A 26,050-nucleotide genomic window follows, 5' to 3' on the forward strand; every position below is an offset into this window, starting at 1 on the left:
CTCAGCATATCGTACAAGAGACTGCCCTCTATCCTCTCCGCTAGATGCTAAACCTCGCTGTCCTTGAAGAACGCCCCAATGCAGCAGTATGGCAAAATGCAAAAAGACGCAGCTAATGAAAATATTGCCCAACTCCGCCGCTGATACGATACAGACACAACCAAAGATCTGCTGCCACGAGTCCAAGAATCGGTGCATGGGTATCGCGAACCTCGTGGCAGCTCACAAAGCAACAGAAATACGAAACTTGAAGACCAGATCCAACCACCCTTTTGTCGTCAGCTCATGCGCGAGCAATATCCGCCATGTGTCTGTGCATCCATTAAAACTTGATATTAAAAGGTGAGCTGGGCGGGTTGCTCAGGTCCAAACGAAACTGTGTATCCGAAGCCCCGCGGGCGTGCACTGCTTGTTTAGGTGTTCCGCCGTCGTTCCTGTCGACCGAGTTCTGGGCACTGACTGATGGAGGTGGGCGTGTAGGAGCGCCTCGAATGTTCAGTCCGTCAGATGTCGATATTGCTCTTTCTGCCAACGAGTCGTACTCGCGGTGCTCATTGCGCAGGCGCGGCGCCGACTGGGGTGGCATGTCTACATCTCTCGGTGGCAAGTTGGGCGGCGTGGCGCGTCCGTTCCTGTCCGAAGACGGTGCGCGAGCAGACAGCTTGCTCTGATCGCCTGAGTTGCTTCTGGTTGACGTAGACTTCCGGGATTGTGCAATGCTAGGCGATGCGTGCGAGCTCTTGCTCCTGCCAGACGGCTGCGCCTGACCATTGCGGCTAGGTGTCGGCAGCGGTGGCTCTGATATCTCGTTCTCCAACGCACTCAGGTAGTTGAGCTCCTCAGTCAAGTACTCCTTCTCCGTCCAGCAGCCCTGCCAGCAGTTACGCCAGTCCAAAATCAGAAACTGGAAGCAGAACGCATCGATCTTGATGGCCGGCTGGAAGCAGATGCACAAGTTGTTGTAGTTCATCTTGTTGAACTCAGAACACGAGTGGAGAAGACTGATGTGGCAGGTGATGGCGAAAAGAAGGTAGTAGTTGAACGGAGGCAGCTTGGACAGCTCGTCCTTCAACATCTGAGGTGTGGTTTTGGCGCCTTGACACTCTTGCTGGATGCGGTGTTGGATCGCCTTGGGGAAGATCTCATCAGGAAGTTGACGGAGCCAGTTCTTGAACAACGACCCAATGACGTTCGGGTCATTGAGATTGTCGTCGGAGATGAGGTCGATATCGCGGTCTGAGACATGTTAGCAATCGCAGTAAGCATGCACAGAGTAGAGGTTACCTTGGTCGAACTTTCGCTCGTAGTATCTGACCTGCTGAGCAGAACCAGGAACGCGGTAGAGGCCTTCTTCCTCGCAACCTCGCATGTTCAAGTAGTCGATGCAGCGCCAAGGTAGCGCTGGCATCCAGAACTCCGTCTTGTCTCTCGACTGCTCCAGCCTGGTCGATATCCTGGTCAATCTTGTCTGTTCGACAAGGGGTGTGTGGATGATCGTGTATACGTAAGGCTCGTTCGAGACGTGTGTAGGGCTCTCGTGGTTGCTGTGGCTGCGTCCCAGCTTACCAAAGATACCTTTGCGAGCTGAATCCATCTTGTCTCCCATCTTGCGAGCGCCAGATCCAAGACTTGACATGAGCGAAGCACCCTTGTTGTCGTTGTAGGAGCTGGATTGTAACGAGCCTTGCTCACTCTTATCCCTCCGTAGAGCAGCTGGACCGTTTTCACTCTCGCGGTGGACTAATTGTCCTGCATCATGGCGGTCGGCCGAATGTGTTCTGAGTTTTCCAAAGGAGGATTTGTTGCCCCACGTTTTCCCCTTGTCCATAGGTGCATTCTTGAGCGGCGTGCCATCTCCGTTTGCAGTAGTCCAGTTTGTTCCAAGGTCTGGTGAAAGCTGGCCTGGAGGGGCTTTGTTGAGTTTGCCACGGGAGTTTGCATTCTCGTCCCCTTTGATCGACTTTGAGCGGAAGAGCGCACCCTGCTTCTTGGATTTCGTCCCCTTCGTCTTGCTTGCGTCTGCGTGGGCATCCGATTCGTTCGATTTGCCGGAGCCGGTGCGCTGGTCGAGACGGACGATCTCTGAACGGTTGTCTACATTGGTCAACTCTGCAACCTCCAGATGCACGGTGCAGTACTCACCATCAGAGTTGGGTGTTCGAACGGGACGACTCAAGTCTGGCGTCGAGGAGCCACCCCGTCCGTTGGTGTATAACGTTGGCGATGGTTGGTGTGCAGTGTATTGCCTGTTTGCACTGTCTTGTGTGTTGAGTCGTGACGAGGACTTGGTCGCGCCGAAGTTTGAGAATATGTTCTTCGAGTCTTTCCGTGGCTTTGGTGAGGCCGGCGATTCTGGCGTGTTGTGAAACGGTGCGCTTGGCGACTGGAATTCTGGTATGCTCGGGGATCGCGGGCTATGTGGGCTCAAGGGAGCAGTGTTGTTCTCTTTTCCTCCCGACTTTGACCGCATGGCCAACGATAGTGTCGACGACTTCGGCATCTTGCGAACTTGTTTACGCGGCTTGCCCTGGTGCTGGTACTGGTGCTGTTGTCCGCTTAGCGTCACTTTCTTCACGAGTCTGATGCGGTGCGGTGTTACGTGGATCGTGGGCGCAGTACCTCAGCGAAAGGACACTCCTCTGGTATGGCCCTGGAGTGGCGGCCGGTGGGTGTGCGTTCGAGGTAGCTGAGCGTCGCAGGCGGATGGGGTGCGACAGGTCTTAGTGAGCACGACACATGGGTCGTGGCAGTCGCGGGAAAACGATCGAGTGGTGCTGCGCTATCGACGCGTCTGTGTCTGCTGCCCATCTTGTCAGCGAGTGCGGAGCATGCAAAAGGCAACTGGCAAGGTGCAGCGAGATAAAGGGCGCGGAAGGTGGTACGAACCTATGGAGCCCTGGTGGAGTTGTCGTGTCCCCTGGCCAGCGCGGTCTGCAGGCGTGCACCGATGCGTCGGCGGCGAGGACTCGAGACGTGGGCCAGCAGGCAGCGTAGAGAGGCTCGGATGCAGGGCCCAGCTGTCAGGGCCGTGGGGTGCGTCGCGTGCGACCAGCAACTGCCGTTTCGCTCTCTGGCAGCCCGTCTACGGGGCAGTGAGGTCGTCGTCGAGTTTGGCACGTACAGCAAGCGACAGCCTGAGCTACACAGTCAGCGGCGGTTGCAGAATCGTGAAAGGGGCCGGCAGCGCTACGGGCGACATGTTGTACAACATTGAGCCGGCCACAATAGTGGAACAAAGGCCCTGGAGGGGACAGAGGGTTCATCGCTGACGGCCATGCATCACTTACCCACAATTCTCCCTGTAATCGCAGCGTCAACAAGGGCAGCGCGGGAAACAAAGACGCACACAAGGCTGCCGTGGCCGTGATGTCTGCGGTCTGCTGCGTAGGGCTTGCGCACACCAATTCGATAGCGGGCTTGTCTCTGGTACGGGCAGTGGTTCGGTCGGAGGGTGGAGCTATTTTGGGGCTCAGCAAACGTGCGGCCCTGACTACTGCCACAGGCGTTAGTCGCCCGTTGTGAGGAGACAGCGCAGGGTGCTTGGATAGGTTCGAGGGGGCTGCGTCACGAGGGGGCCGAGAGTGAGTTCCTTGAGGAGTCACCCAGCGCACGCAGACGATACAGTGCACGCCACGTTGGGCGGAGATTGATCTCGTCTCAATCTCAGCCAACTCTCAGCGCATACCCAAACTGCGACCTGCAAAGGGAAGGGGAGGGCGGCGGCGGCAACGATTTGCGGCGGCTGTACCTGAGCCCATGATCCTGAACAAGTCCGTGCGCCCATGTTACGAACTCGCAAATAAATGATTACTTTGCGAGGCCCAGCGCAATCGGTCTGCGGCCGGCTGCAGCTCCAGAGCATGCTGCGCGGTGCATGGCGAGCGCTGGCTCAGCAGTGCATCTGGCGGTGTGCGGGCGCTATGGCGGACTATTTTAAAAGCGATGCATCTGCTGCTTGGGCTGTCGCAGCGTGAGCTTCATCGTGCAAAGGAGCCTTGCCAAGCGGACCCTTTCGAGCAGGGGTGGCTTGCTCGGTGCGGACGCGTCGAAACTAGGCTTTCTCCACACCAGCGACTCCGAAGTCTCACTCAACCGCCCGCCATGTCTCTGGTCTCAGGTCCGGGTCGAGCAGGCGTAGGCACCATGCCCGCCGAAATGCAGCTTTTCGTGGATAAACACGTCCGCTACATTCAGAGCCTCGACACAGTGCGTGCCATTTTCATCGAGTTGCACGCATCTACCAAACGATCGCCGTGCTGACCCGTCCCAGCGCAAAGACGAGCTCGAGTACTGGCTCACCGAGCATCTGCGCCTCAACGGCTTGTACTGGGGACTGACTGCTCTGCACTTGCTGGGACATCCGAACGCCCTCCCTCGCAATGAGATCCTAAACTTTGTGTGCTCGTGTTTGCACGACAACGGTGGCTTCGGCGCTGCTCCGGGACATGATGCTCACATGCTCTACACGGTCAGTGCTGTGCAGATTCTAGCAACCCTTGATGCATTTGCAGAGTTTGAAGAGCGCGTCAAAGACGGGCGGCAGAAGGTTGGTCAATGTACGTCCTCCCTGAAACCCCTCCTTTGATGTCAATGCTCATGATTTTCAGTCATTGCAGATCTCCAAGACCCTGAGACAGGCACTTTCGCAGGGGATGAATGGGGTGAACGAGACACGCGCTTCTTGTACGGTGCATTGAACGCTTTGTCTCTCATGAGACTGCTGGATCTAGTCGACGTGGAGAAGGCAGTCCAGCACGTCCACTCCTGCGCCAACTTCGACGGCGGCTATGGCACCAGTCCGGGTGCTGAATCTCACTCAGGCCAAGTGTTTACGTGTGTTGGAGCATTGAGTATCGCAGGGAGGCTTGACCTGGTCGATCAAGAGAGACTGGGAGCTTGGCTAAGCGAACGACAACTCAAGAACGGTGGGCTGAACGGGCGGCCTGAGAAGAAGGAGGACGTGTGCTACAGTTGGTGGGTTATGAGTAGTATGGCCATGCTGAACAAGCTCCACTGGATCGATGGCGAGAAGCTGACGCAGTTCATTCTGCAGTGCCAGGTAAGGCCCACGAAGCAATTAGCTCTCTACAGGATTGACAAGATCAGGATCCCGAACGGGGTGGGTTGGCAGATCGCCCTGGTGACATGGTGGATGTCTTTCACACAGTCTTCGGCATTGCTGGGCTCAGCCTGCTCAAGTACCCTGGACTGGAGGAAGTGGACCCTGTATAGTGAGTGGACCCTGAAGTGATCATTTCGGACGGTGCTGATATACAAGCAGCTGCGTGCCTCGGTCTGTGACAAGACGATGCTTGGGCAAGTGAACGTCAAAGATTGAAAATAATAGCATTAGCTCAATGACGGTAAGAACATGTTCTGTTTGTTGTGCAACTAGTTACATCTTGTACATGAAGTGCGGTGGTGAAAGACGCGGTCTGCTTGCTACAGCGCACCTCGAGCCTCGAACCCACCTATCTCACGCTTCACCATCACCTCCGTTTATATTGCATCTCTCGCTATCTAATATCTCATGCTTCCTGCCAATGAGACGTGAGGTACAAAGCCAGATGAAAGCAACGGTGCTGCCTGTTTGGGGCAAAGCTGGGGTTCTCCACGTGCTCTAGCTGCCAAACTCTGCACTACAAACGTCTTCCTGCTCTCCAACCTAACAGCCTCCTTCCCTCAGTCTTCACATGAGGGAGTCGATGCATCTTGCCTTCTTCTCTTTTTCATGCAGCAAGAGTGCCTGGTAGCCGCTCGTGTGCACCATCTCTCATATTCGCAGTCCCCCGCAGCCACCACTCCTGCTTCATACACTCAACACGCTCCTTTCGTGTCGTTCCTTTGTACACCATTGCGTTGCAAGCATTGTCCTTTCGCCCTGGATTGCCTGCACCACTTACGCTCCTTACCAACGCGTTGCAATGGCGCCCAACATACCGCTTCTATGCAGCATCTGTCCCAAGAAACCGACCTTCAGCGATGTCTCCCATCTACTCACACATATCGCCAGCAAAGGCCATTTGTCCAATTACTACAAGGTCAAGGTCCGCTCGACGTCTGAAGAGATCTCTCGCCGCATCATCGACACCTACGATCGATGGTACGCCGACTGGAATGTCGAAGAGCTCATGTCAGACCGGATGAACCAGAAGGACAAGCGTCGCTCGCGTGCCAGACCCTCTGGTACTGTCCTTCCTGTCTCCTGATCCGTGTCTGCGGGCCTTCACTAACCTTTCATCCCTCTGCAGCCCGTGCTACTCCTGCTCCAAGGATCGAGGCTCCTGTCCCGCGTCCAGCTCGTCATGCCGTCGTCGGCGGTTTTCTCGATCCACGTCTCGCGGAACAGCAGCTCATCAAGGTAGAACCAGACTCGGGCACGCCTACGCCTGCGCCACACGCCGGACCAGTCCTGCGTCACAGACCATTCGGGTCTCACCTCCACTATTTCCCTTCCGAGTCTCGTGCCAGCTCCCGCAGCTTCACGAACCCCGACTACGAGACCTCAAGTGAATACTCCGACCCTGGCGAGCGAGCAAGGAGGCAATACCAATACACCGCAGAAGACACATGTGCTATCGAGGATGATGGACCTGACCCTGCTGAGGATACCATGGCTGTCAGTGAGAGCACCAAGCTGAAGGGCGTATACTGGCCCGGAATGGACATCTTCGACTCTGCTACCCCAGAAATGAGGCGCAAGAGGAACCAGAAAAAAGATCACTCGGTCGTCGAGCAACTCCAGATCAACTCACAAGATGTGGAGGCTACTGAGCTCATCTTCACGCCTCGAGGGTCGTTCAAGAGACAACGGAGGATCTCGAGCTCCGTCTTCGACGACGAGGAAGAGATCGAGATAAAAACGGAGAGCCCCCGACCAGTCTTCTCGCGACCTGCTCTTGCTACCATGGATCCTAACATCTCTCGTCGATCTAGACAAGGCATGCGCGCATCTCTGTTCCCATTCCAGTCTCGTACCCAGTATGACGACAGACGTGCCCGCTCTGGCCTTAATTTTGGCGTTGGCGATCGTGCCCCCAAGCGCAAACGAGCCTTCAACGTCTTCGAGGATGATGAGATTTCTTTTGACCAACCTGCCAGCTTCAACTACCTCACCTCAGGCTTTGGCCACCCAGCGTCACCCTCGCCAGTCCCCGGCTATGGTACGTACAAGCCACTCAACGACCCCTTCCAGCAGTATGAAAACAAGGAAAACATGTTCCCGCCACTCCACCAGCCAACGTTCGGTAACCTGCACGGCCATCAAGTGCCAGCTTACCATTACCATGCTTATGCCTACGGTCTTGGCCAAGACCAGCAAGGCCATCAGCAAGCAGGTCACTACTTGAGCGCCAATAATGCTTATCCGCAACAGCCTCAGGATGACGATGATGATGACCAGCGCACGATCACAGCTCCGCCATCCCCCATTACAAGCTGAACGCGCGCTATCGCTGTCAGTCTATCACTACTCAGAACCCAGCTCTGGCATGATCTTGGCCTTCTAGCTGTGGTCCTGCAGCACAATATCCAACTGCTTGACTCTCGCTTCACCTTTTGATTTACCCTGCTCCGACGAGCGAGAGCGGCATCTTTACTTTGCGACCTGTGTTCACGACGTTGGTGCTGGCTCACCCACTAATATTACGCAATATGGATCACGACTAACGACATCCCATCGACATATATGGTTACTATTAGCGAAAGACATGCTGCGATTGCGGAGCAAGTCTCTGTTGCTGGTAGATACAGGTGGCTTGTAGCATACGCTTTTTCGTTATATATGGCCAATAGATTTTGTTCAACACACTACTATACTCCGTACATCTCTCCAGGGCGCCCCTTGAACTTGGCGCCAAAGACTTTGCTATTGGGGTCTAATCCCATTTGCCTTCGGATCCCATCTTGCGCGCCCTCTGTCTCTTCTCCAGGGCCTCCGTCAACTCGTAACCATTGGCGTACGCATACAGGGCTCGCAGAGTACCACCAGCAACCCACATCGTTGCTCCACTAACTGCGAAGAGACCAATTCGCTGATATGTAGTCAGCAACTCGAAAATTGGGTACGGATAGTATCCATTGTGCGAGTAGCAGATCTCCTAGTATACCGTTAATTTGATTTGTTCCTAGGCCAATAAGGATCACTTACAATCCACCACCAGTACGCAAAGGCAATCCCGGTACTGGCCCCAAGAGTCAGAAATGGCGCCTGCGGGTTCATAGGGCTGCTCGGCCACGGTGGAGACAGCAGAATGGCATCGACAGTCAGCACTACCGCAGGCACCAAATGAAAGCAAAGATCCGTGCTGAGCGGCGGGAGAGGTAGGTCTGGCGGAATGACGAGGCCGGTATCGACCAGTCGGAGACCCCAGTACAAGATACTGATGACAATCTCAATTGGGGCGGCTACGAGGGAGAGATAGTTCTTCGCAGCAAAGAAGTAGTCGGACACAGTTTGAGGAGAGAATGCAGCGGCACTGGTAGCGGATGCTGGGGCGGTTGATGAGGATGAGGTGATGTCTGCGAGCAGGCCGAAGGTGAAGCAGATGGTCGAGATGGTTATGCCGATTATGGTGAGGAATTGGAGGTGCCACCCGTATGAGAAGTTCTGCAGGTTATCAGCTGCTGATCGTCAATTCACTCTGTCTAACATACGAATTGATTCGGGTTGTCGTGTAGACTTCAAAAGACGTCAGCGAGATTCGAATCTGACAGTTTGGCTTTGGTACTTACAACTTGAAAGAGCTGTAGAAGCTGATGAGGCCAATGACCTGAGGTCTGTATTAAAATATGATTTGCTCACCATGTCCGGGAGAGTACGTACATGCAAGGCACCCGAGAAACCCTTGGAAGGAGATTCCAGTCGCTGCAGCGGATGCTGCCGCCCTAGCTCTGCAGCCTTGTCTGAAACGCCCATGTCTTGAAGTGTCTAGAAGCCCGAGAGGTGAAGATGCATAGATGGAGACCCTTAACGAAAAGTCTGGTATGCAAAATGCTGTGATGTTGGTTTTCAGCACGGCCGTTGGTGTTGACAATGTTGAGCCTCGGCCCCATGTGGGGCATGGTGACTAACCATCCCTCTTACTTCCACGCTCGGCATTTTACTGCGAGTTGTCGCGTCAGCACATCGTGTCTCCACGAAGCGCCATCATCTGACACTCGGAGCCCACCTATCCTGTAGATTCGGGTGTTTTGCGGTCCATACATCGAGAGCCACTCCCGACGGTTGATCCTCGGAGCAGGCTGTGAAACCCCCGGGACAAATCAGGAGCGGGCGATGCCATACCTTCATTGCCACTAACGCTTGCATCGCGTGAACCTCGGAGATCTCTTGCCACTTTGGTGCTAACACTGCGCAAGACTTCTCCACTCTTCTGTCTCCACGATACCGATGCCTTAGTTTGGCGGATAGGCTCGCCGTGTCTCCGGCACTCACAGAGAAATGGCGGGCTCCGCGTCTTATAAGAGTGATCACGGCCCCTGCAGTAGATTTGCCATTCGAGCGTCAATACCCTTTGTTTCCTTTCTCGAGACTCGTTTCTTTCTTCTTGAGCATACGTCACATCTAGACCTAGAGAGCTGCGTGATACATCGCGGAGTTTTGCGATAAATCAACCACTTGATCATCATGAGTGCAAAGATCGACACTATCCTTGGGTCTCTGACTTTAGAGGAGAAGGTGTCACTGCTCGCTGGCAAAGACTTCTGGGAGACTGTGCCCATTCCGGATAAAGGCGTCCCTGCCATCAAGGCGAGTGGTGCAAGTCGCCGAGTATTCGTCCCAGCTGACCTGCTGTAGACTAGTGATGGACCCAATGGCGCGCGAGGTGAAGTCTTTGCTGGAGGAACACGAGCAGCGTGTTTCCCAGCTGCAGTGTGTTCGGCAGCATCGTGGAATCCGGAGTTCGCCCACCGGATAGGCAGTGCGTTGGCGGAGGAGACGCAAACGAAGAGTGCACGGGTCCTGTAAGTTGGATGTTTAAGACAAATTGACCTTCTGCTCACAGCCTGAATAGGCTCGCTCCCACCATGTGTAACCATAGACATCCTCTCGGTGGTCGTAACTTCGAGAGCTTCTCGGAGGACCCCTACCTGACCGGCCACATGGCTGCTAATGTCGTCAGAGGCATTCAAGAGAAGGGCGTTGCGGCTACGATCAAGCACTTTGCAGCTAACGAGCAGGAGACCGAGCGTCTTTTTGTCGACGAAATCGTCTCCGAACGCGCACTACGAGAGATCTATCTGAAGCCCTTCGAGATCACAGTCAAGGAGGCTAAACCCTGGGCCGTAATGACTGCCTACAACAAGGTCAATGGGACTCACGCAGACTCCAACACATTCCTCCTCAAGCAGGTGCTACGCGGCGAGTGGGGCTGGGATGGCGTCGTCATGAGTGACTGGGGAGGCACAAACTCTACTGCTGACTCACTGAACGCTGGGCTTGATCTTGAGATGCCTGGACCGACAAGATGGCGGACAAAGGAGGCAGTTGTGAAGGCAGTCAAGGATGGAGAGGTGTCGGAGCAAGTGATCACCGAGCGCGCCAAGGCTGTTTTGAAGCTGATTGAAAAGGTGGGAGGATTCGAGAACCCTGAGATACCTCCTGAGCAGTCGATCGTGAACCCAGCCCACAGCAAGCTTATTCGAGATGTTGCCGGCCAGGGCATTACGCTGCTCAAAAATGACGGCGCAATTCTTCCCTTGAAGAAAGAGAAGATTAAGGGCAAGAAGGTCGGCCTCTTCGGATTGGCCAGGGAGGCGCTCATCCACGGCGGAGGCAGTGCCAGTCTCAACGCACACTACCGCATCACACCCGAAGAGGGCTTGAAGACTGCCTACGGCGACGACGTGGAGTTCAAGTTCGCAAAAGGCGCTCAGACATACCGCCTCCTGCCGCCTCTGTCGGAGCACTGCAAGGACGCCCAAGGTAACCACGGCTGGAGGATGGAGCTATTCAAGGATGGCGACTCAAAGAAGCCCTGGAAGACTGTCGACGCCTTCAAGGAGTCTGCTTTCAGCCCGATTTTGGACCATGAGGCAGTTGGCAAGGAAGTCAGACTTACTACAACTTTCGTCCCATCCGCGTCAGGCAAGCACTACCTTGGCTGCTCTGGCATCGGTCCTACTACTGTCACCATCGATGACAAGGTAGTTTTCGAGCAAAAGGGTAATTCTCCCGACCCGATGGGCTTCTTGCTTGGCGGGAATCCAGAAGAAGAGTTCACAGTCACTTTCAAGGAGGGTGAGGAGTACAAGATCCAGATACATACCCTGCCACCGACTGGAGGGTCTGAATGGGGCATTCTCGCCGGCCTGCCCGGGTTCAGGATGGGCTTCATGCTTGAAGAGGAGCACAATCGCGATCTGCTCTCTCAGGCGAAAGACCTCGCGAAGGAAGTTGATGTCGCTATTGTATTTACTGGCCATACACCAGCCTGGGAGACCGAAGGACAGGACCAGCAGAGTTTCAACCTACCTCGCGATGGATCTCAAGACGCTCTCGTCGACGCAGTCGCAACTTTAAACCGCAACACCATCGTGGTGAATTCGACGGGTGTTGCAATCGCCATGCCTTGGCTGCACAAGATCGCTGCTCTTGTTCAGGCATGGTTTCCCGGCCAGGAAGCAGGCAACGCCATCGCTGATATCATTTCCGGCGCTGTAAACCCTTCCGGCAGACTGCCTGTCTCATTTCCAAAGCGTCTCGAAGACGCACCTGCCTACGGAAATTTCCCCGGCGAGAAGAACGGCGACCAGCTTACCGTCAAGTATGAAGAAGGTGTTTTTGTTGGGTATCGCCACTATGACCGCGTCTCGAAGGACAAGGTCCAGTTTCCCTTCGGCTTCGGTTTGTCGTACACCACCTTCGCTCTTGACAACGGTCAGGTCGAGCAAACCTCCGCAGATGCGTTCGAGGCTACGGTGTCGGTCAAGAATACAGGCAGCATTGCAGGCGCTGTGGTCGCTCAGCTATACGTCGGCAGGAAGCAACAGTCTTCAGAGCATCCGATTAAGACACTGGCTGCGTTTAAGAAGGTGCATCTGGAGACTGGTGAGGAAAAGAAGGTCGAAATGTCGCTCACACTCAGAGACTTCGCCTACTTTGATGAGGCATCTAAGGGGTGGAAGGTGGACCGTGGTCAATACGAGTTCTCGTTTGGTCAGTCAACAGCGCACATTGAGAGTGTGGCTACTGTGAATGTCGAGGGCAGTCGTGAGTTGAAGTTGTAGATGTAACACTCCTGGAGAGGGGTTTCTTTTCAAATTATTTCAGCATGAACCCAAATACAGACACAATTACTCGGTACGTGGAGAGAGTTCTGTACTGAGCAAGTCCTACGGAGGTTTCCCACGGCTGTAGTGAGGCCACAGCGTCATCCCCAATCAAACCTCCCGGATTACGCCTTGCCAAGCTGTTGCCTACTACGCAGCAAGGTTTGTGTCGACTTCGAAGAACGGGACTGCGTGGTGCTGACGATCTTACGACTATAAGTATCGGATTGCCAGGTACAATTGTATAGAAACCGCAGCTCGGCATGACAGACACTTTCGAACGGCGACAAACTTGAATTCAACAAATTTGAAAGCGAAGAAACTGGAGTCGGGGCTTTCTTTCTTGTATCTTTCAGCCGAGGTCCGAGACCAACCTTATAACAAGTTCTGGACCTACAACGGTTTCATACAGCTGACCCTCATTGGTATTGTCTTTGAAGTACAACATCGGCTATCCCCAGTCCCTCCTCCACCACAGCCACATCGCCCAGATCCACGTAAAGCACCCCGCTAGGACCTTGTCTGAAACTCAGTGTATATCGATCATACGAAAGCATGCTCTCGCGGCTTCCAAGAACCTCTCCGGTCAATCTCATTGCTTCTAGCGAGCAAGCAGATCCTCTGGGAGGCGGTTGCGGAACTAGCGCAAAGGGCGTCATGGAGATTTGCCAATGACCACATCCAAAAAGGAATAATGAAGGAATCCACACCAGGATATATATTCCACATGATGGCTGCATCAGAACGCCAAGACATGTTGCTGTGGAAGACAAATAACCCTGACCTTACTGTCTCTCTTGAGTTGACCCCGAGGTGTATCTGCAAGACAGTCAAAAGCTATGGCCTGAAATTCGCAGGAAAGCAGTTCGAACATAAGATTGCTTCTGTTCGCGATCTGGACCAACCAGACCAACATTTCTATTCAACAGCACCCCGGGACGGTTCAGTGGTGCGTCACCTCTCACTCACCTTGAGTCTGGCGTTCGACAACGTGGAACCCTACATCGTACCGAGTCAAAATGCTGATCACAAAGCGACCAGAAGAGGAGCCTCGTCGACCGTACATGCGAGGAAAGCAATTATGGAAGCAGCGCATTCTACTGTTATGGATCTTGGAAAGGTACTGCTAGGTCAAGAGAAACTGGTCTGCGAGCAAGTAGATAGGGGACCTACGCATTCAAGCTCAGCAGATGATGGTTCGCCAGGTCAGAATTTAGAGCAATAGTGTGAGTGATCAGACGGGAAAGATAAGAATTTGGAGTAGTGTTGTAGTCACCAGGGACAATAGAGGCAGCTTTAGAGTGAGAAGTGTAAGTAATCTTATTTATCTTAGGGTAATGAGATGAAATTGCGAGATTCTCCGACCCTGGCGTGGGCCTGCGAGTGTAACGTAGCGCTGTAGTGACCACGAGTAAGAGAGGGAGACCTGGTTTTGATCAACAAGACCTAGAGAGCACTTGACTCCCGTTATCTGACATTATTTCGAGATATCCTCATGGTCATGTGTTGCGATTCAATAAATACAACTTCCTCCAGCACTGAAGGAGCTGGCACGAAATTCTGCTTGCAGCTTGGTGACAGCTGCCCCTGTCTCGGAATACGCATGAGTAGGCCCGCATCAGCAGCAACATATTGCACGATCCCTCGGCCGTGTTCACATGAGTTGTCACCTGGAGAAAACAGTTGCTCAATTTTGTTGTCGCGCAACTCGTGAAGCGATGATCTATCAAGGCAAACGACAGCAGGGGACATGTGTAATGACCTATGGTTTAGCGGTTCACCAAATCTCGATCCTGAGCCTATTATAATCCCAACACCACTGGAATATATGCCGTCTCTCGCTTACTCTGCACATGCCATTTGATGACCGCGGATTCGCATGTACACCGTACTTGTTCAGTCCTGAGGCGCTTCATGTCCTGGGTCCAGAGTTACAACGACTGCGTACGATTGATATCTCTGTCGTGCCCAGCCCAGATCTCCAGTTCATAGAAGACATGAGACGTGCCGCCACGTATCATGTATTCGGGGCAACGGAGGCCAAAGGCATGAGTGCTGCATCTCTGAAGGTACTGGAACTTGAGAGGGTACTGCTTGGTAGTGAGAAAGCGTCTGACGAGTATGTGGGATGGATGCAGGAAGGTCACGTGTTCAGGTCCAAGAAAATGGATGATGAGGCGACGAAGTAGGGTGAAGCAGGGCCAATGGATACTATTGTACGATGACGCAGTCGAGATCAAGGTGTACGGGTTTACATAAAGCAGAAATTTAAGATGTTGTAACCATCTAAACACAGAATGGAGATTCGACGGGAACTTGAGGCCTCCGTGTGGACTCAACGGTCTTGTGCAACGGCGTGGTGATGTCATGGGGATTCGCGTTCTAGCGCGTCGCGGTGCCCAAACTTTGTTGTTTCTCCGCACGCATTGATGGCCGGGAGCTTGTTGCTTCCCCACACATTTCCTACCTCACAGCTTCTTGTCGCCTGTCGCGCGGTGATGGGATGGTGCAGTAACGCACGCGACAATGGCACCTCAGAAGCGCCAATACGGCGATCTCGGAAATGAGGGCTCGCCACTCAACTCACCACGGAACGCATACTCGCCTTCTCTCACTCGCTACACCAATCCGTCTTCGTCGCAAGGATACGCACTCTCTTCGCCATCACAGCATTATGAACGTACACCGAAACAGCCGCGTACCGCCCTAAATGCGCATCCCTCGCGACTGGCAACCGGCTCTTCGCATGCTGACGCCCTAGTCATCGATAGTGACGATGACGACGACGCTTCGCAGGAAGCACCGGAGTCGACTCAGGCCTACAACGAGCAGCAGTACAGCTATGGCCTCTACGGCATGCTTCACAACAAGATTGTAGGCGTCAGGTTCCACAATGGCTATGCAACGGTCGGAGAGATGGTCATTTGCAGGCGCCAGCCGCAGAATCGATTCGACAGAAACGCCATCGAAGTTCTCAACGTGCAAGGCGAGCAGATCGGTCACATACCGAAGACCTGGGCTGCAAAGCTGGCCAAGTACATGGATAATCGCAGCCTCCTTGTGGAAGCGCAAATCATCGGACCTAAGGGCGATTTCGACTGCCCGATTGAGATCAGGCTGTACGGAACGAACGAGCCAGTTGAGCGTGAGAAACTCATGGCTCAGATGAGAGAAGATAAGCTTCCAGTCGGACACGCGGCAGATCGTAAACGCAAAGACGCAGCAGCTCAGAAGGAGAGGCACCGACTGGCCAAGGAGGCTGCCAAGCAGGCGAAGCAGCATGGTGGGGCTATTGTAGGTGTCGGCGAAGGTCAAAACTGGGAGAACGGCATGAGTGACTACATGGCTGGCTCTACACAGTCCGACGGCACGGGACCAGGGCCTAGTCTGATGGATATAATTGGCGCCAGCGAGCGCTTCAACCCCAGGAACTTCGAGAACGTTGTCGAGGAGTTCGGCGTCAAGGAGCAAGATCTTGCTACTATGGCCAAGGCGGCGCAGCCTAAGGCCCTTCATACTGAGATGCACCCTTTCCAGCTCCAAGGACTGCACTGGATGCTAGACAAAGAATCTCCACAGCTACCAGTTCAGGGCTCGAACGATATTGTGCAGCTCTGGAAGCGCCACGCTCGTATGCCCGACGCCTTTACAAATGTGGCCACGAACTATTCTGTCACCAATCCAAAGCTAGCTTCTGGAGGTATTCTAGCAGATGACATGGGATTGGGTAAAACCATTCAGGTCATTTCGCTCATCATGGCTGATAAAGAGCTGGGGCGCCGAGCCTCTGGTGTTGCTGATGCTACGCTCATCCTAGCACCAGTCTCTGTCATGAGCAACTGGACCACGCAAATGAAGAGGCACATCAAGCCAGAACATGCCCTCCGCACCATGTTCTGGCACGGCACGCGCAAAGAGCCTATCACACCCAAGCAGATCGAAAACTACGATGTGGTCATCAGCACATACGAGTCGGTATCGGCAGACTGGTACTCGCAGAAGAGTTCGGCACTGCCTAAGAAATCAGGCCCGTTCTCCATAACGTGGAGGCGTATCGTCCTCGATGAAGGCCATAACATTCGCAACCCCAAGGCAAAGAAGACCATTGCCGTCAGCAACCTACTGGCCCAGTCGAGATGGTCGTTGACAGGTACGCCAATCATCAATAACCTCAAAGATCTTTATAGTCAGGTCCGATTCCTTCGCCTTTCGGGTGGTCTTGACTCTTTTGAGATCTTCCACGGCGCCATCTCTCGTCCTGTGCTGGCTGGCGATCCACGAGGCAACAAGGCCTTGCAGATGCTCATGGGTAACATCTGCTTGCGGCGCAAGAAGGAAATGTCATTCATCGACCTCCGCCTACCTGAGCTGTCCGAGTACGTCCACAAGTTCAAGCTTCATCCACACGAGCAAGAGAAGTACGACGCATTGGAGGCACAGGCCAAGGGTACTCTCGACATCTACAGAAACAACATTGGCAATCAGAAGGCTCAGAATACTTACCGTCACCTCCTCGAGGTCCTCCTCCGCATGCGCCAGCTGTGCAACCACTGGCAACTTGTCGGCGAGGAGCGCCTCGATTCGATCATGAAGCAGCTCGAGGCCGAAGGTGTTGTCGACCTTACCGCAGAGAACAAGGAGGCTCTGCAGAAGATACTTCAACTGTCCATCGACTCTCAAGAGGACTGTCCGATATGCTTCGACACCTACAAGGAGCCTGTAATCACGAAATGTGCACACATCTTCTGCATGCCTTGTCTAGAGCGAGTCATCGAACTGCAAGGCAAATGTCCCATGTGCCGCGCAGCCCTCGAGTCAGTCAGTTCCACAACCGTCGAGCCGGCCGTCGAAACGTCCGCAAAGCCCGAGCCCACGCCGGAACCCAAAGCAGACAAAGCCTCTCTTTCTCAAAAAACAAGTAGCAAAGTCGAGCAGCTCCTACAAATTCTCGCCGCCAACCGGGAAGACAAGACAAACAAAACTGTTATTTTCAGCCAGTGGACATCATTCCTCGACCTCATCCAGGTGCACCTAGCATCAGCAGGTTGCAAATACACGCGCATCGACGGCTCCATGAGCGCCGTGGCCCGCGACGCCGCCCTCGAAGCCCTCGACAACGACCCAGACATAACCATCATGCTCGCCTCGCTCTCCGTGTGCTCTGTCGGCCTCAATCTAGTCGCAGCTAACCAGGTCATCATGGCGGATAGCTGGTGGGCACCTGCCATCGAAGATCAGGCAGTCGACCGCGTACATCGCCTGGGCCAGAAGCGCGAGACTACTGTGTTCCGTCTTGTTGTTGAGGGCAGTGTGGAAGAGAGAGTGCTGGGTATCCAAAGCGATAAGAGGAGGTTGATGGCTATGGCATTCGCGGAGAAGGAGGGGGGAAAGAAAAAGAATATCCGCAGTGGTGGGCTGAGCGATCTGACGAGGTTGCTTGGGCAGTGTGAGGACGGTGATGGTGCGGCTGCAACTGCTAATGCAAGTGGCAGTGGCAGTGGTAGTACCGGCAGCGGTGGCGGTGGAAGAGGACGAATGAAGTGATCTAAGTGACTGTATATGACGATCATATGAGGGTGCTCGTTGTTGAACGAGTATGCAAGGCGTTATTGTTTTCCATGGTATACCCGGTACAAAGGGTCTCTGAATTCTAGTCCGATACTATTCTGCAAATGCGCGTTTACCAAACAAACCGTGGAGCATCGTGAGCTCCATTTCATCCTCATCAACGGCCTCCAGACTCCAGCTCTACCAAGAACGCACGTGCGGGGATGATCTGGGGAAGGTAACAGCGCTCGAAACGCGTCTCAACATCTACCCGGCCGGAAGCTGCGACATTATCTGGTGCCCTGGCTCCGAGAACTGTTAAATGTCGCACGTCGTGTGCCTGGTGAGCCAAGGGTCTAGTCCTCCGAAAGATTCCCTGGGAAGAAGCTTGGCTAGCTTGGAGGTGTGGAGGCTTAACAGCCAGAGCATCTCGTTCGTGTGGGTGTAGTCATGGTCTGTTGATTCAAACGGTTGCTACGGATGCTGCGAGTGCATCGATGTCCAACGACGTGTCGATGCTGACCGGGATTACGTTGCGATGTGTGTGTCCTTGTGATTGCGCGTCGCTAACACGAACGCGCTAAGAGGGCGGGCGGCTCCTGCAGGTGCAGTAGTGTTGAGAGTGGATCCAGCAATTTAGCAACCGCGATCGCGGTGGTCTGGAAGTGCACAAAACAGTTGCAGCGAGATTTTTGCGGGGTATTGTTGCTGGCATGTAGTGCGGTGTTCCTACGTGTTATGGTTACAATTGCGATTGCTGAAGGGCGTCCTGGGTGACGAGGTTGCGATAGGGCGCGGTGAATATCGCAACGGAATCATGTGAAACAGACGCAACTGCGACAATCAACGTATTGTATCAACCATGTTCATTGAAGGTATCTGAACTCATTACCACGGCTCCTTCTACTAACGATCTCTTGCGTGGTCGAAGGAAGCCCCATTAGCAGAACCCAATTTGGTACACACAGACATTATACAGGTGCATGGCTCTTGCCAATCCACGTTTGGTATCCAATGCTCTCTCCTTTGCTTGCCTCTACTCTTCCCATCCACCTCCTCTCCACGACTCGGGGGTATCTTATGAGCGGTTGCCTGCGATCTGGTGATGATATCAGAGAGTGTTCCAGAAACAGGGAGATAGGTTTGACGTACGCGCTTGGAGATGAACAAACCGATCAACAAGCAGAGGACGAGGAAGACAATGACGAGGACGACGATGACACCAGGCTCGCGCTGAGCCCAGTTCTTCTCGCGCTTGGCCAGCTGGGCCATGGCGAACTCGCTACGAGCCGCGATAAGGTAAGATATGGCGGCCATTGTGGTGGATGTGGAGTTCTACAGCAATGTCAGTCAGACACGTTCGGCACAGAATCATAAACAGCTATGCATCGCGACTGCAGGCATTAGAGGGTCGAAGCACGAGCACGAATCGACCGACTATCATTCCAGGATGAGGGGGTTCGCGGCAAATGCGTCCACGCGGAACGCGGCATTGAGACTTGCGCGATGGCGATAACGACTTCCACGCGTGCCAATTGCTCCAGGCAGAAAAGGTATCGATCGAGCATACCTTTGGTTGAGACGGTCCTCTGTCGAAAGGGTGTTGAGTCCAGGAGTATTATTGAAGCTTTCGAAGCTGTTGGCAGGCGAGGAAGCTGGTCAGCGGATCTCCACAGAACGTCGCGACAGAGGTGAACGAGGTGGACTCGATGGAAGAGCAGGACAGGGCATCAAAGACAAAGAGCCTCAGTAAATAGAGGCCGCTATCCGCTTTTAAACGCGCCGGCTCGCCGAAAATTCTGCAGAGTGAGGGATTTGTTTGGGTTGGCCGCTCGGGCCCTGGCGGAAGTCCGGTAATAAATCTGCATGGGGCGAACGATGACCTAGACAACGAAAGTGTGGACTTACACTGGGCTGTAGATGGCTCTGCGGAGAGGATGAGGATGGAATTGACAGAGAGCAGAGTGAAGAAAGAAGCGTTGCAGCAGCTGGCGAGGAGAAGAGGTTGGGGCCTGGCAACCTTAACGCGATCGAGCGCTAGAGCTGCCGGAGAAGGGAAAGACACTAAAGCCCAGCCAATCGCGCGCGACGTGAATCGACGTGGAGTCAAGACGATCGCGGCCGCTCTCGAAACGCCTGCGACTTCACCAAGGCTCTAGGGCGCGCAGTTGCTTCAATGGCTCCAATTGCGCGCGGCGAGCTCTAGCGTCTCCATACCTGCACCTGCAGCTGCTCGCGAGCGCCGTCCACAGCATCATCCGCGTTGTGGGGGGCTCGCAGCAGCTCCGCAGAGGTTCGGCTGCGATGCTGCAGCCGCCGCTGACGCTACCGTCCGGCTCGCCATGGGCCCCATGCCTCGGCGCTCTGCCGCTTGTTGTGCGTGAGCAGCGCGACAATTATGTCATTGAGCGCGGGCTGCTTATCAGCGCTGCATCAGAGCTGGCAGGCCCCGAGCCTCGCACGAGGGCAGCGCTCTCTCGTGGGGCGCGAGGACAATCCGCGACCAGGGCCAAAATGCCTCATTTCACCAACTGCGAGCCTCTCGATAGCGCGAACGCTACCGAGGCCGCTTGGGCAGAGAACACGGCCTGCGGCGTGGGATGGCGTCTCAGCGTGCAGCTATGATCCCCACCAAGCTTCGCGGGGAGTAATTCGATAATGCTTGGCGGGTGCGGCCTGCAGCAGTTTGCAGATGGCGGCTGACTGGAGACGGTCGACGCTTGAGGTTGCGACTGCATTCACCTACCGAATGCGATCCTAGCAACAGTGTCGAGTGGGCTGCTCCACGTCACCTGTTGTTGTGATGGCACCGCATCCGGGCAGCTTATTAGGAAAAGTGGAGATCACGGGTAAGTTACCTATCAGAGCAGCCGAGAGCGCACTACCGTTGAAGCAAAGAGTGGGCATCCTAACAAGAGCCTCACCGCCGCCAGGGTAGGCACTTGGTGCTTCTAGTGGCACCGAGCCAATGTCGGAAGATTGTTGCCCGTGGTGTTTATCTAATTTGTGTTCACCGGATGGCTGCTCACCAGTGCACACCTCAACATAACCGCTGTGCAAGTGTCTGGGCGTCAAATGCCTGCAACAGCGGCAGTTCGAACTCAAGCACGCTTCGCGACTGCATCCAAAGTCAATTATTCCAGGTCGTGATCCAGTCATCTCATGTTCTTTGTTCAACCCGTTGATGCAAGCAAGCGGACCGCGACTCTAGCCTCCGCACGCAGCCGCACATCTAACCCCAGCTTTCGAAGGCTGGGAACTTTTGGTATCCGAAACTAATAAGTGCCCTGACGATCTTCGCATGTATCTCAGTTCTTCAAATCTCAGTTCCTCCATATCCTCACTTGTTTGTCCGCACCTCCGCTGCCCACCTTGTCGCCGTCTGGACTCCAATCCAATGCAAAGACTTGGTCTTTGTGGCCCGGGAGGTCCTCCTTCAGCTTTGCTGTCCTCATGTCCCACACCTTGAGCGTTGTGTCCTTGCTGCAGCTGGCGAGTAGTCTGCTGTCTGCAGAAAAGCTAGCCATGTACACAGGGCCTACGTGCGCCCTCAATGTGTTGAGAAACTTTCCATCCCGCGCAGACCACAGCTTGACGTGGTTGTCCCAAGCCGCAGAAGCGAGAAGCTGGCCGTCTGGTGAGAAGACAACCTGGTTGATTTGCTTCTGATGCCCAGTCATCCTGGTGACTGGCTTTGGGCTTGTCAAGGGCGTCCACAGGATCAGTGTGCAGTCTTCTGAAGCTGTTGCAAGACGCTCGACAATCTCACCGCTGATGGTCGCAGCCTTCTCGAAACGCGCTTTCGCCTTTGCTACCTTTTCATCTTCTGTTGCCGGTACCTTCCTGGTGTGATCGTGGTATGCAGTGCGCAGAACGAAATCGGTCGAAAGAGCGAGATGATTAACCCAATGCGCATGACCAGACAGGGTGCTGTGTAGTTGGCCAGTCGCTGCGTTCCACACCTTGATCGTCTTGTCGTGAGAGGATGTGTAGATTCGTCCAGTGCCACCCCATTTGACGCACGTCACACTGCCCTTGTGTCCTGAGAGTGCATAGTCGACCCTGCCACTCATTGCGTCCCATACTCTGACCGTCCCATCTTTCGAAGAAGACGCTACTCTCGGCCGCCCTGGCTCTTGCAGATGGTATGGCTCCCAGCACAGTGACGTGATGAAGTTGGTGTGTCCCTTGAGCGCACCGCCGATCTGCTTTCCTGTCTCGGGATCCCATATCCTGACCTCGTTGTCATAGCCTCCAGATGCCAGTAACGAACCATCTGGGGAGTAGCTGACCGCAAGGACCCACCTTGTGTGGCCCTTCATAGTGTAGACCGGTGTTCCAGTGTCACAATCCCATATTCTCACTGTCTTGTCTCCGCTTCCACTAGCCATGCGCCCCGAGTTCTTCGGCGAGAATTGCACCGCTAAGATGTTGTCTCCGTGCCCAGAAACTGCTGCTGAGCATCTCGACACTGCCTTCACTCTGAACACAGCTTGCGGCGCATACTGCAGCACAATTTCTGTCTCTGCCGAAGCTTTCCCTGACTTCACCAACGCATTGTACAGGTCCTCTTTGTCACCAAGCGCTTCCGTAGCCTCGTCGTGAAAGAATCGGTAGGGTACTTGGTCGTCGGCTTGATCTTTGAGCTCATTCAAGAGAATTTCGAGGTTCTTCGTCGTCGCCTGATTCAGAGGAACAGTAAGGACAGGCAGGCTTCCACTCTCGCCCGTGGCCTGGTCTATGAAGCGCACTCGTACGGTGCCGTCTGGGATCGTTGTGTCAATATTCTGCTGTTCGCGCGTGTACTCGGCCTGCGCGCGTTTCTGCCGTTTCGAGGGTGGAGGGTATTGTGTGGCCATGGTGATTATTCCTGGCTTTCAAATTGACGGTTTGGGGGTCGACGATTTGTCAAGTTCTTTCGAAAGTTGTTGCAGACACTGCCAGACCCCACCGCACTTTTTTCTGAGCGCTATCGATAGGAAACCGCGCTAGCGACGCGCTCCTTCCTCCGCAATCACCAGCGCGTCTTTCATCTGAACACCGCACAAGCAAATGAAGTGATTGCTTGAATGACGAAGAGCACAGCTTCAAAGCATGATCAAAGACTGACCACGTAGCGCTAACCATCATGCCTCGCCTCTCTAGGCCGTCCACCTCCTACACCTCAGCATCCACTTCCTATGGACATGGTGACTATACAACCACAATTCCACGTTCCAGGACCCGGCCGGGTACTGGTAGACCACCAACTGCCCGCCCCAGGATCGGCGCGTCGACTATTGCCAGGGTCGAGTCTCAACAAGTGGTCTGCGCTGTTGCCGAGTCTCGCGGGATCTCACCCACCGTAGGCCTGGCCTTTGTCAACCTCGATACCGGAGAGTCGGTACTTTGCCAGATCAATGACAGCCAGACTTACGTTCGGACTATTCACAAGCTGAAAGTCTATGGTCCTTCGGAAATACTCATTGTCGCAACAGCGTCTAGTCCCAAGTCAAAGCTGTTCTCCATCATCGAGGATAATCTTAAAGACATTGGCAGCGAAATCACCTTACTCGATCGCCGCTACTGGGCAGATTCGACTGGCTACGAGTACATCCGGACCTTGGCCTTCAAAGAAGATGTCGAAGCCATCAAGATATCGGTCCAAGGCAACTACTACGCTATCTGCTGCATTGCGGCTGTGAGTAGTTTGCCGGTCCGTTTGACTGATAGCTGAATGTCTACAGGCACTGAAATACATTGAGCTGGGGTTGAAGCTGCAATTCTCATACCACTCACTCAGAATGCGATACGAGCCCTCCGAGGGATCCATGATGATCGACATGTCCACTATCTACTCACTCGAGCTTGTACAGAGTCTTCAGAACCCAAAGACGGAGGACTGCCTTTTCGGACTCCTCAACGAGACCCTGACAGCAATGGGAGCACGCTTACTGAGGAACAACATATTGCAACCGCTCACTGACCCTGAAGTTCTCAACACCAGGTACCTTGCAGTGGAGGAGCTGACTACCAAGGAAGAGATGTTTTTTGCTACGCGAGCCGGTCTGCTATTTGCCCCGTTGTTGGAGCATCTTGCTGATGTGCAACAGCGTTGAAGAACTTTCTCGATGCCGACAGAACCTTGACCGCAGTAAGCAAGCGGTAGGTACAACATAGCACATGCTGACCCTTTCAGCTCATCGTCAAGCCTGTCAAACCAACTTTGCAGACAACCGAGCAAGCTATCAACCACGTCATTATGCTGAAACAATTCGTATCGTCTGTCAATCCGGTCTTCGAGGCTCTCACGGGTGCGAGATCAAGCATGCTGAACAACATCCGCGAGGTGACGATTTCCAGCTGAAGTTGGTTCCTTTGGCTGACCTTCCAGCTCTTCGCTCCTGAGAATGTCTCGCCGATACAAGTCCTGATCGACGAAGTGATCAACGAAGACACCACCCACGCGAAACAGCCTCTCGAGCTTCGGAACCAGCGCACATATGCAGTGAAGTCTAGTGTAAATGGGCTGCTCGATGTCGCACGCACGACCTACAAGGAAGCTACCGAGGACGCCTACCAACACTGCACAGAGCTTGGTCGTGAGTACTGTCATTGAAGCGTCGTGACCGACTCTGATGTAGAATAGAGGAATACGGCATCCAGCTTGACCTCAAGTATGAGAATGCTCGCCAGTTCTACATCGAGATATCCACCACCGAGCTCGACGGCAGAGGCCTTCCAGCCGTTTTTACCAACGTCATTCACAGGAAGAACAACATCGAATGCCAAACCCTAGAGCTTATGAAGCGCAACCAGAAGGTAATTTTCCGCGTTGAGCATCGTCTCGCCAGATACTAATTCTTGCAGATAACCATCTCACACCAAGAAGTTGTGCTGATGAGTGAGTGTCTGCAACTACGTGTACATGCTACAGACTAAGACCCACAGGTGACCAGGCTGTGGACTCGCTCATCGAGGCTGTCCGCGGTCACATGTCGGTCATGTTCAAGATCTGCGAAGCCATTGGTCTATTGGACATGATCGCCGCTTTCTCGCAGCTCGTCACTGTGAACGAATACACTCGACCGCACCTCACGGATACACTTGCAATCCAGGCTGCCAGGCATCCTATCAAGGAGAAGATCATGGTAAACAAATTTGTACCGAACGATGTGTATTCCACCCAACAGTCGCGCTTCCAAATCATAACTGGCTGCAACATGAGTGGCAAGAGCACTTACATCCGCACCATCGCGCTCATGTCGATCATGGCTCAGGTTGGATCCTTGTATGTTGGCATTGTGAAGGGCACCGCATGTGTGCTTACACATTTAGTGTCCCCGCCTCGTACGCCTCGTTTCCAATCTTTCACCAGCTCTTCGCACGTCTGGGCATGGACGACAATATTGAGACGAACGTGTCGACATTCGCAGCGGAGATGAGGGAGATTGCGTTCATTCTGCGGAACATTGACCGGCGAAGCATGGCCATCGTTGACGAGCTGGGCCGTGGCACGAGTACCAGAGATGGTCTGGCCATTGCTCTGGCCATCGCCGAAGCACTCGTCTCCAGCAAGGCACTAGTATGGTTTGCAACCCACTTCAAGGACCTCGCCACCATTATGCATGAGCGTGCTGGCGTGCAGAATCTTCATCTGGCCGTTGACATAAGGAACGAGCAGAGCATGACTATGCTCTACAAGATCGCACAGGGCGCTGTCCAACAGTCACATTACGGTCTTGCCCTTGCCCGAGTTGTACCACTACCACCAGGAGTGGTCGACCATGCCGCAGTAGTTGCGCGGAAGTTCGAGCGCCATATGCTTCGCAAAAAGAAGACCTCTGAGGTCGTACTGAAGGAGAAGCGTCGCAAGCTCATTCTCAATTTGAAAGAGCATCTTGTGCAGGCATACAACGGTATACTCGAGGGCGATGTTCTCGCCGCTTGGCTTAAAGAGTTGCAAAAGGAGTTTGTCAACCGTATGACAGCACTCGAGGCTGAGGCTGCCAGCGTGAGCCAAGACACAGACGATGAAGATGAAGAGATTAACGGAGGAAGCGCAGTGGGCGGCCATCAGCGTCTAGGCACCTCTGCTGGCCAGCTCTCGGCCACGAGCATCTTGTCCAGGCTGACTTCAACCGAGTCCGAGTCCACCAATCGTGCAATGTCTGAGGCTTCGACAATTCGAGCCGTGTCAGACAACGAGCGCTGAATCGTGCATCTTTTATCGGTCAGGCGTAAAAGAGAA

At 54.1% G+C, this 26,050-nt stretch overlaps 12 protein-coding genes across 12 annotated transcripts; 8 read left to right on the forward strand and 4 right to left on the reverse strand.

Annotated features, from left to right (window-relative positions):
* Positions 1 to 186: 186 nt before the first annotated feature.
* Positions 187 to 2,618, reverse strand: M421DRAFT_130058 (uncharacterized protein). The gene is made up of 3 exons (XM_033587376.1): positions 2,143 to 2,618; positions 1,285 to 2,094; positions 187 to 1,236 (listed from the first exon to the last, which is right to left on the reverse strand). The coding sequence occupies exons 1-3, from the start codon at positions 2,498 to 2,500 to the stop codon at positions 323 to 325; spliced, it is 2,082 nt and encodes a 693-aa protein (XP_033450053.1). The 5' UTR covers positions 2,501 to 2,618; the 3' UTR covers positions 187 to 322.
* Positions 2,619 to 2,947: 329 nt separating this feature from the next.
* Positions 2,948 to 3,760, forward strand: M421DRAFT_91600 (uncharacterized protein; the record flags this gene model as incomplete). The annotated part of the gene is made up of 3 exons (XM_033597962.1): positions 2,948 to 3,146; positions 3,239 to 3,426; positions 3,503 to 3,760. The coding sequence occupies 3 exons, from the start codon at positions 2,948 to 2,950 to the stop codon at positions 3,758 to 3,760; spliced, it is 645 nt and encodes a 214-aa protein (XP_033450054.1).
* Positions 3,761 to 4,101: 341 nt separating this feature from the next.
* On the forward strand, positions 4,102 to 5,232 carry M421DRAFT_4243 (geranylgerany transferase type II beta subunit; the record flags this gene model as incomplete). The annotated part of the gene is made up of 4 exons (XM_033593710.1): positions 4,102 to 4,206; positions 4,271 to 4,556; positions 4,608 to 5,059; positions 5,107 to 5,232. The coding sequence occupies 4 exons, from the start codon at positions 4,102 to 4,104 to the stop codon at positions 5,230 to 5,232; spliced, it is 969 nt and encodes a 322-aa protein (XP_033450055.1).
* Positions 5,233 to 5,687: 455 nt separating this feature from the next.
* M421DRAFT_419584 (uncharacterized protein) lies at positions 5,688 to 7,540 on the forward strand. Its single transcript, XM_033592169.1, has one exon. It carries the CDS (start codon positions 6,101 to 6,103, stop codon positions 7,439 to 7,441), a length of 1,341 nt encoding a protein of 446 aa, XP_033450056.1. The 5' UTR covers positions 5,688 to 6,100; the 3' UTR covers positions 7,442 to 7,540.
* Positions 7,541 to 7,681: 141 nt separating this feature from the next.
* M421DRAFT_419585 (uncharacterized protein) lies at positions 7,682 to 8,999 on the reverse strand. Its single transcript, XM_033592170.1, has 5 exons — positions 8,825 to 8,999; positions 8,734 to 8,771; positions 8,656 to 8,680; positions 8,150 to 8,608; positions 7,682 to 8,099 (listed from the first exon to the last, which is right to left on the reverse strand). The coding sequence occupies exons 1-5, from the start codon at positions 8,915 to 8,917 to the stop codon at positions 7,878 to 7,880; spliced, it is 837 nt and encodes a 278-aa protein (XP_033450057.1). The 5' UTR covers positions 8,918 to 8,999; the 3' UTR covers positions 7,682 to 7,877.
* A 412-nt stretch (positions 9,000 to 9,411) lies between these two features.
* On the forward strand, positions 9,412 to 12,393 carry M421DRAFT_419587 (glycoside hydrolase family 3 protein). Its single transcript, XM_033592171.1, has 3 exons — positions 9,412 to 9,751; positions 9,800 to 9,966; positions 10,017 to 12,393. The coding sequence occupies exons 1-3, from the start codon at positions 9,629 to 9,631 to the stop codon at positions 12,229 to 12,231; spliced, it is 2,505 nt and encodes an 834-aa protein (XP_033450058.1). The 5' UTR covers positions 9,412 to 9,628; the 3' UTR covers positions 12,232 to 12,393.
* Positions 12,394 to 12,542: 149 nt separating this feature from the next.
* On the forward strand, positions 12,543 to 13,580 carry M421DRAFT_419588 (uncharacterized protein). The gene has a single exon (XM_033592172.1). The coding sequence runs from the start codon at positions 13,004 to 13,006 to the stop codon at positions 13,496 to 13,498; it is 495 nt and encodes a 164-aa protein (XP_033450059.1). The 5' UTR covers positions 12,543 to 13,003; the 3' UTR covers positions 13,499 to 13,580.
* Positions 13,581 to 14,691: 1,111 nt separating this feature from the next.
* M421DRAFT_419589 (uncharacterized protein) lies at positions 14,692 to 18,081 on the forward strand. The gene has a single exon (XM_033592173.1). The coding sequence runs from the start codon at positions 14,800 to 14,802 to the stop codon at positions 17,815 to 17,817; it is 3,018 nt and encodes a 1,005-aa protein (XP_033450060.1). The 5' UTR covers positions 14,692 to 14,799; the 3' UTR covers positions 17,818 to 18,081.
* Positions 18,082 to 18,595: 514 nt separating this feature from the next.
* M421DRAFT_419590 (uncharacterized protein) lies at positions 18,596 to 19,484 on the reverse strand. Its single transcript, XM_033592174.1, has 2 exons — positions 18,973 to 19,484; positions 18,596 to 18,919 (listed from the first exon to the last, which is right to left on the reverse strand). The coding sequence occupies exons 1-2, from the start codon at positions 19,135 to 19,137 to the stop codon at positions 18,899 to 18,901; spliced, it is 186 nt and encodes a 61-aa protein (XP_033450061.1). The 5' UTR covers positions 19,138 to 19,484; the 3' UTR covers positions 18,596 to 18,898.
* On the forward strand, positions 19,375 to 20,058 carry M421DRAFT_419591 (uncharacterized protein). Its single transcript, XM_033592175.1, has one exon. It carries the CDS (start codon positions 19,764 to 19,766, stop codon positions 19,977 to 19,979), a length of 216 nt encoding a protein of 71 aa, XP_033450062.1. The 5' UTR covers positions 19,375 to 19,763; the 3' UTR covers positions 19,980 to 20,058.
* Positions 20,059 to 20,844: 786 nt separating this feature from the next.
* M421DRAFT_419592 (WD40 repeat-like protein) lies at positions 20,845 to 22,734 on the reverse strand. The gene has a single exon (XM_033592176.1). The coding sequence runs from the start codon at positions 22,677 to 22,679 to the stop codon at positions 21,144 to 21,146; it is 1,536 nt and encodes a 511-aa protein (XP_033450063.1). The 5' UTR covers positions 22,680 to 22,734; the 3' UTR covers positions 20,845 to 21,143.
* Positions 22,735 to 22,948: 214 nt separating this feature from the next.
* Positions 22,949 to 26,014, forward strand: M421DRAFT_60570 (DNA mismatch repair protein muts; the record flags this gene model as incomplete). The annotated part of the gene is made up of 9 exons (XM_033595797.1): positions 22,949 to 23,500; positions 23,547 to 23,865; positions 23,913 to 23,953; positions 23,999 to 24,148; positions 24,194 to 24,401; positions 24,449 to 24,621; positions 24,670 to 24,703; positions 24,751 to 25,090; positions 25,138 to 26,014. The coding sequence occupies 9 exons, from the start codon at positions 22,949 to 22,951 to the stop codon at positions 26,012 to 26,014; spliced, it is 2,694 nt and encodes an 897-aa protein (XP_033450064.1).
* Positions 26,015 to 26,050: the final 36 nt, after the last annotated feature.

Source organism: Didymella exigua (assembly GCF_010094145.1).
Source record: "Didymella exigua CBS 183.55 unplaced genomic scaffold M421scaffold_10, whole genome shotgun sequence".
NCBI lineage: Eukaryota > Fungi > Ascomycota > Dothideomycetes > Pleosporales > Didymellaceae > Didymella > Didymella exigua.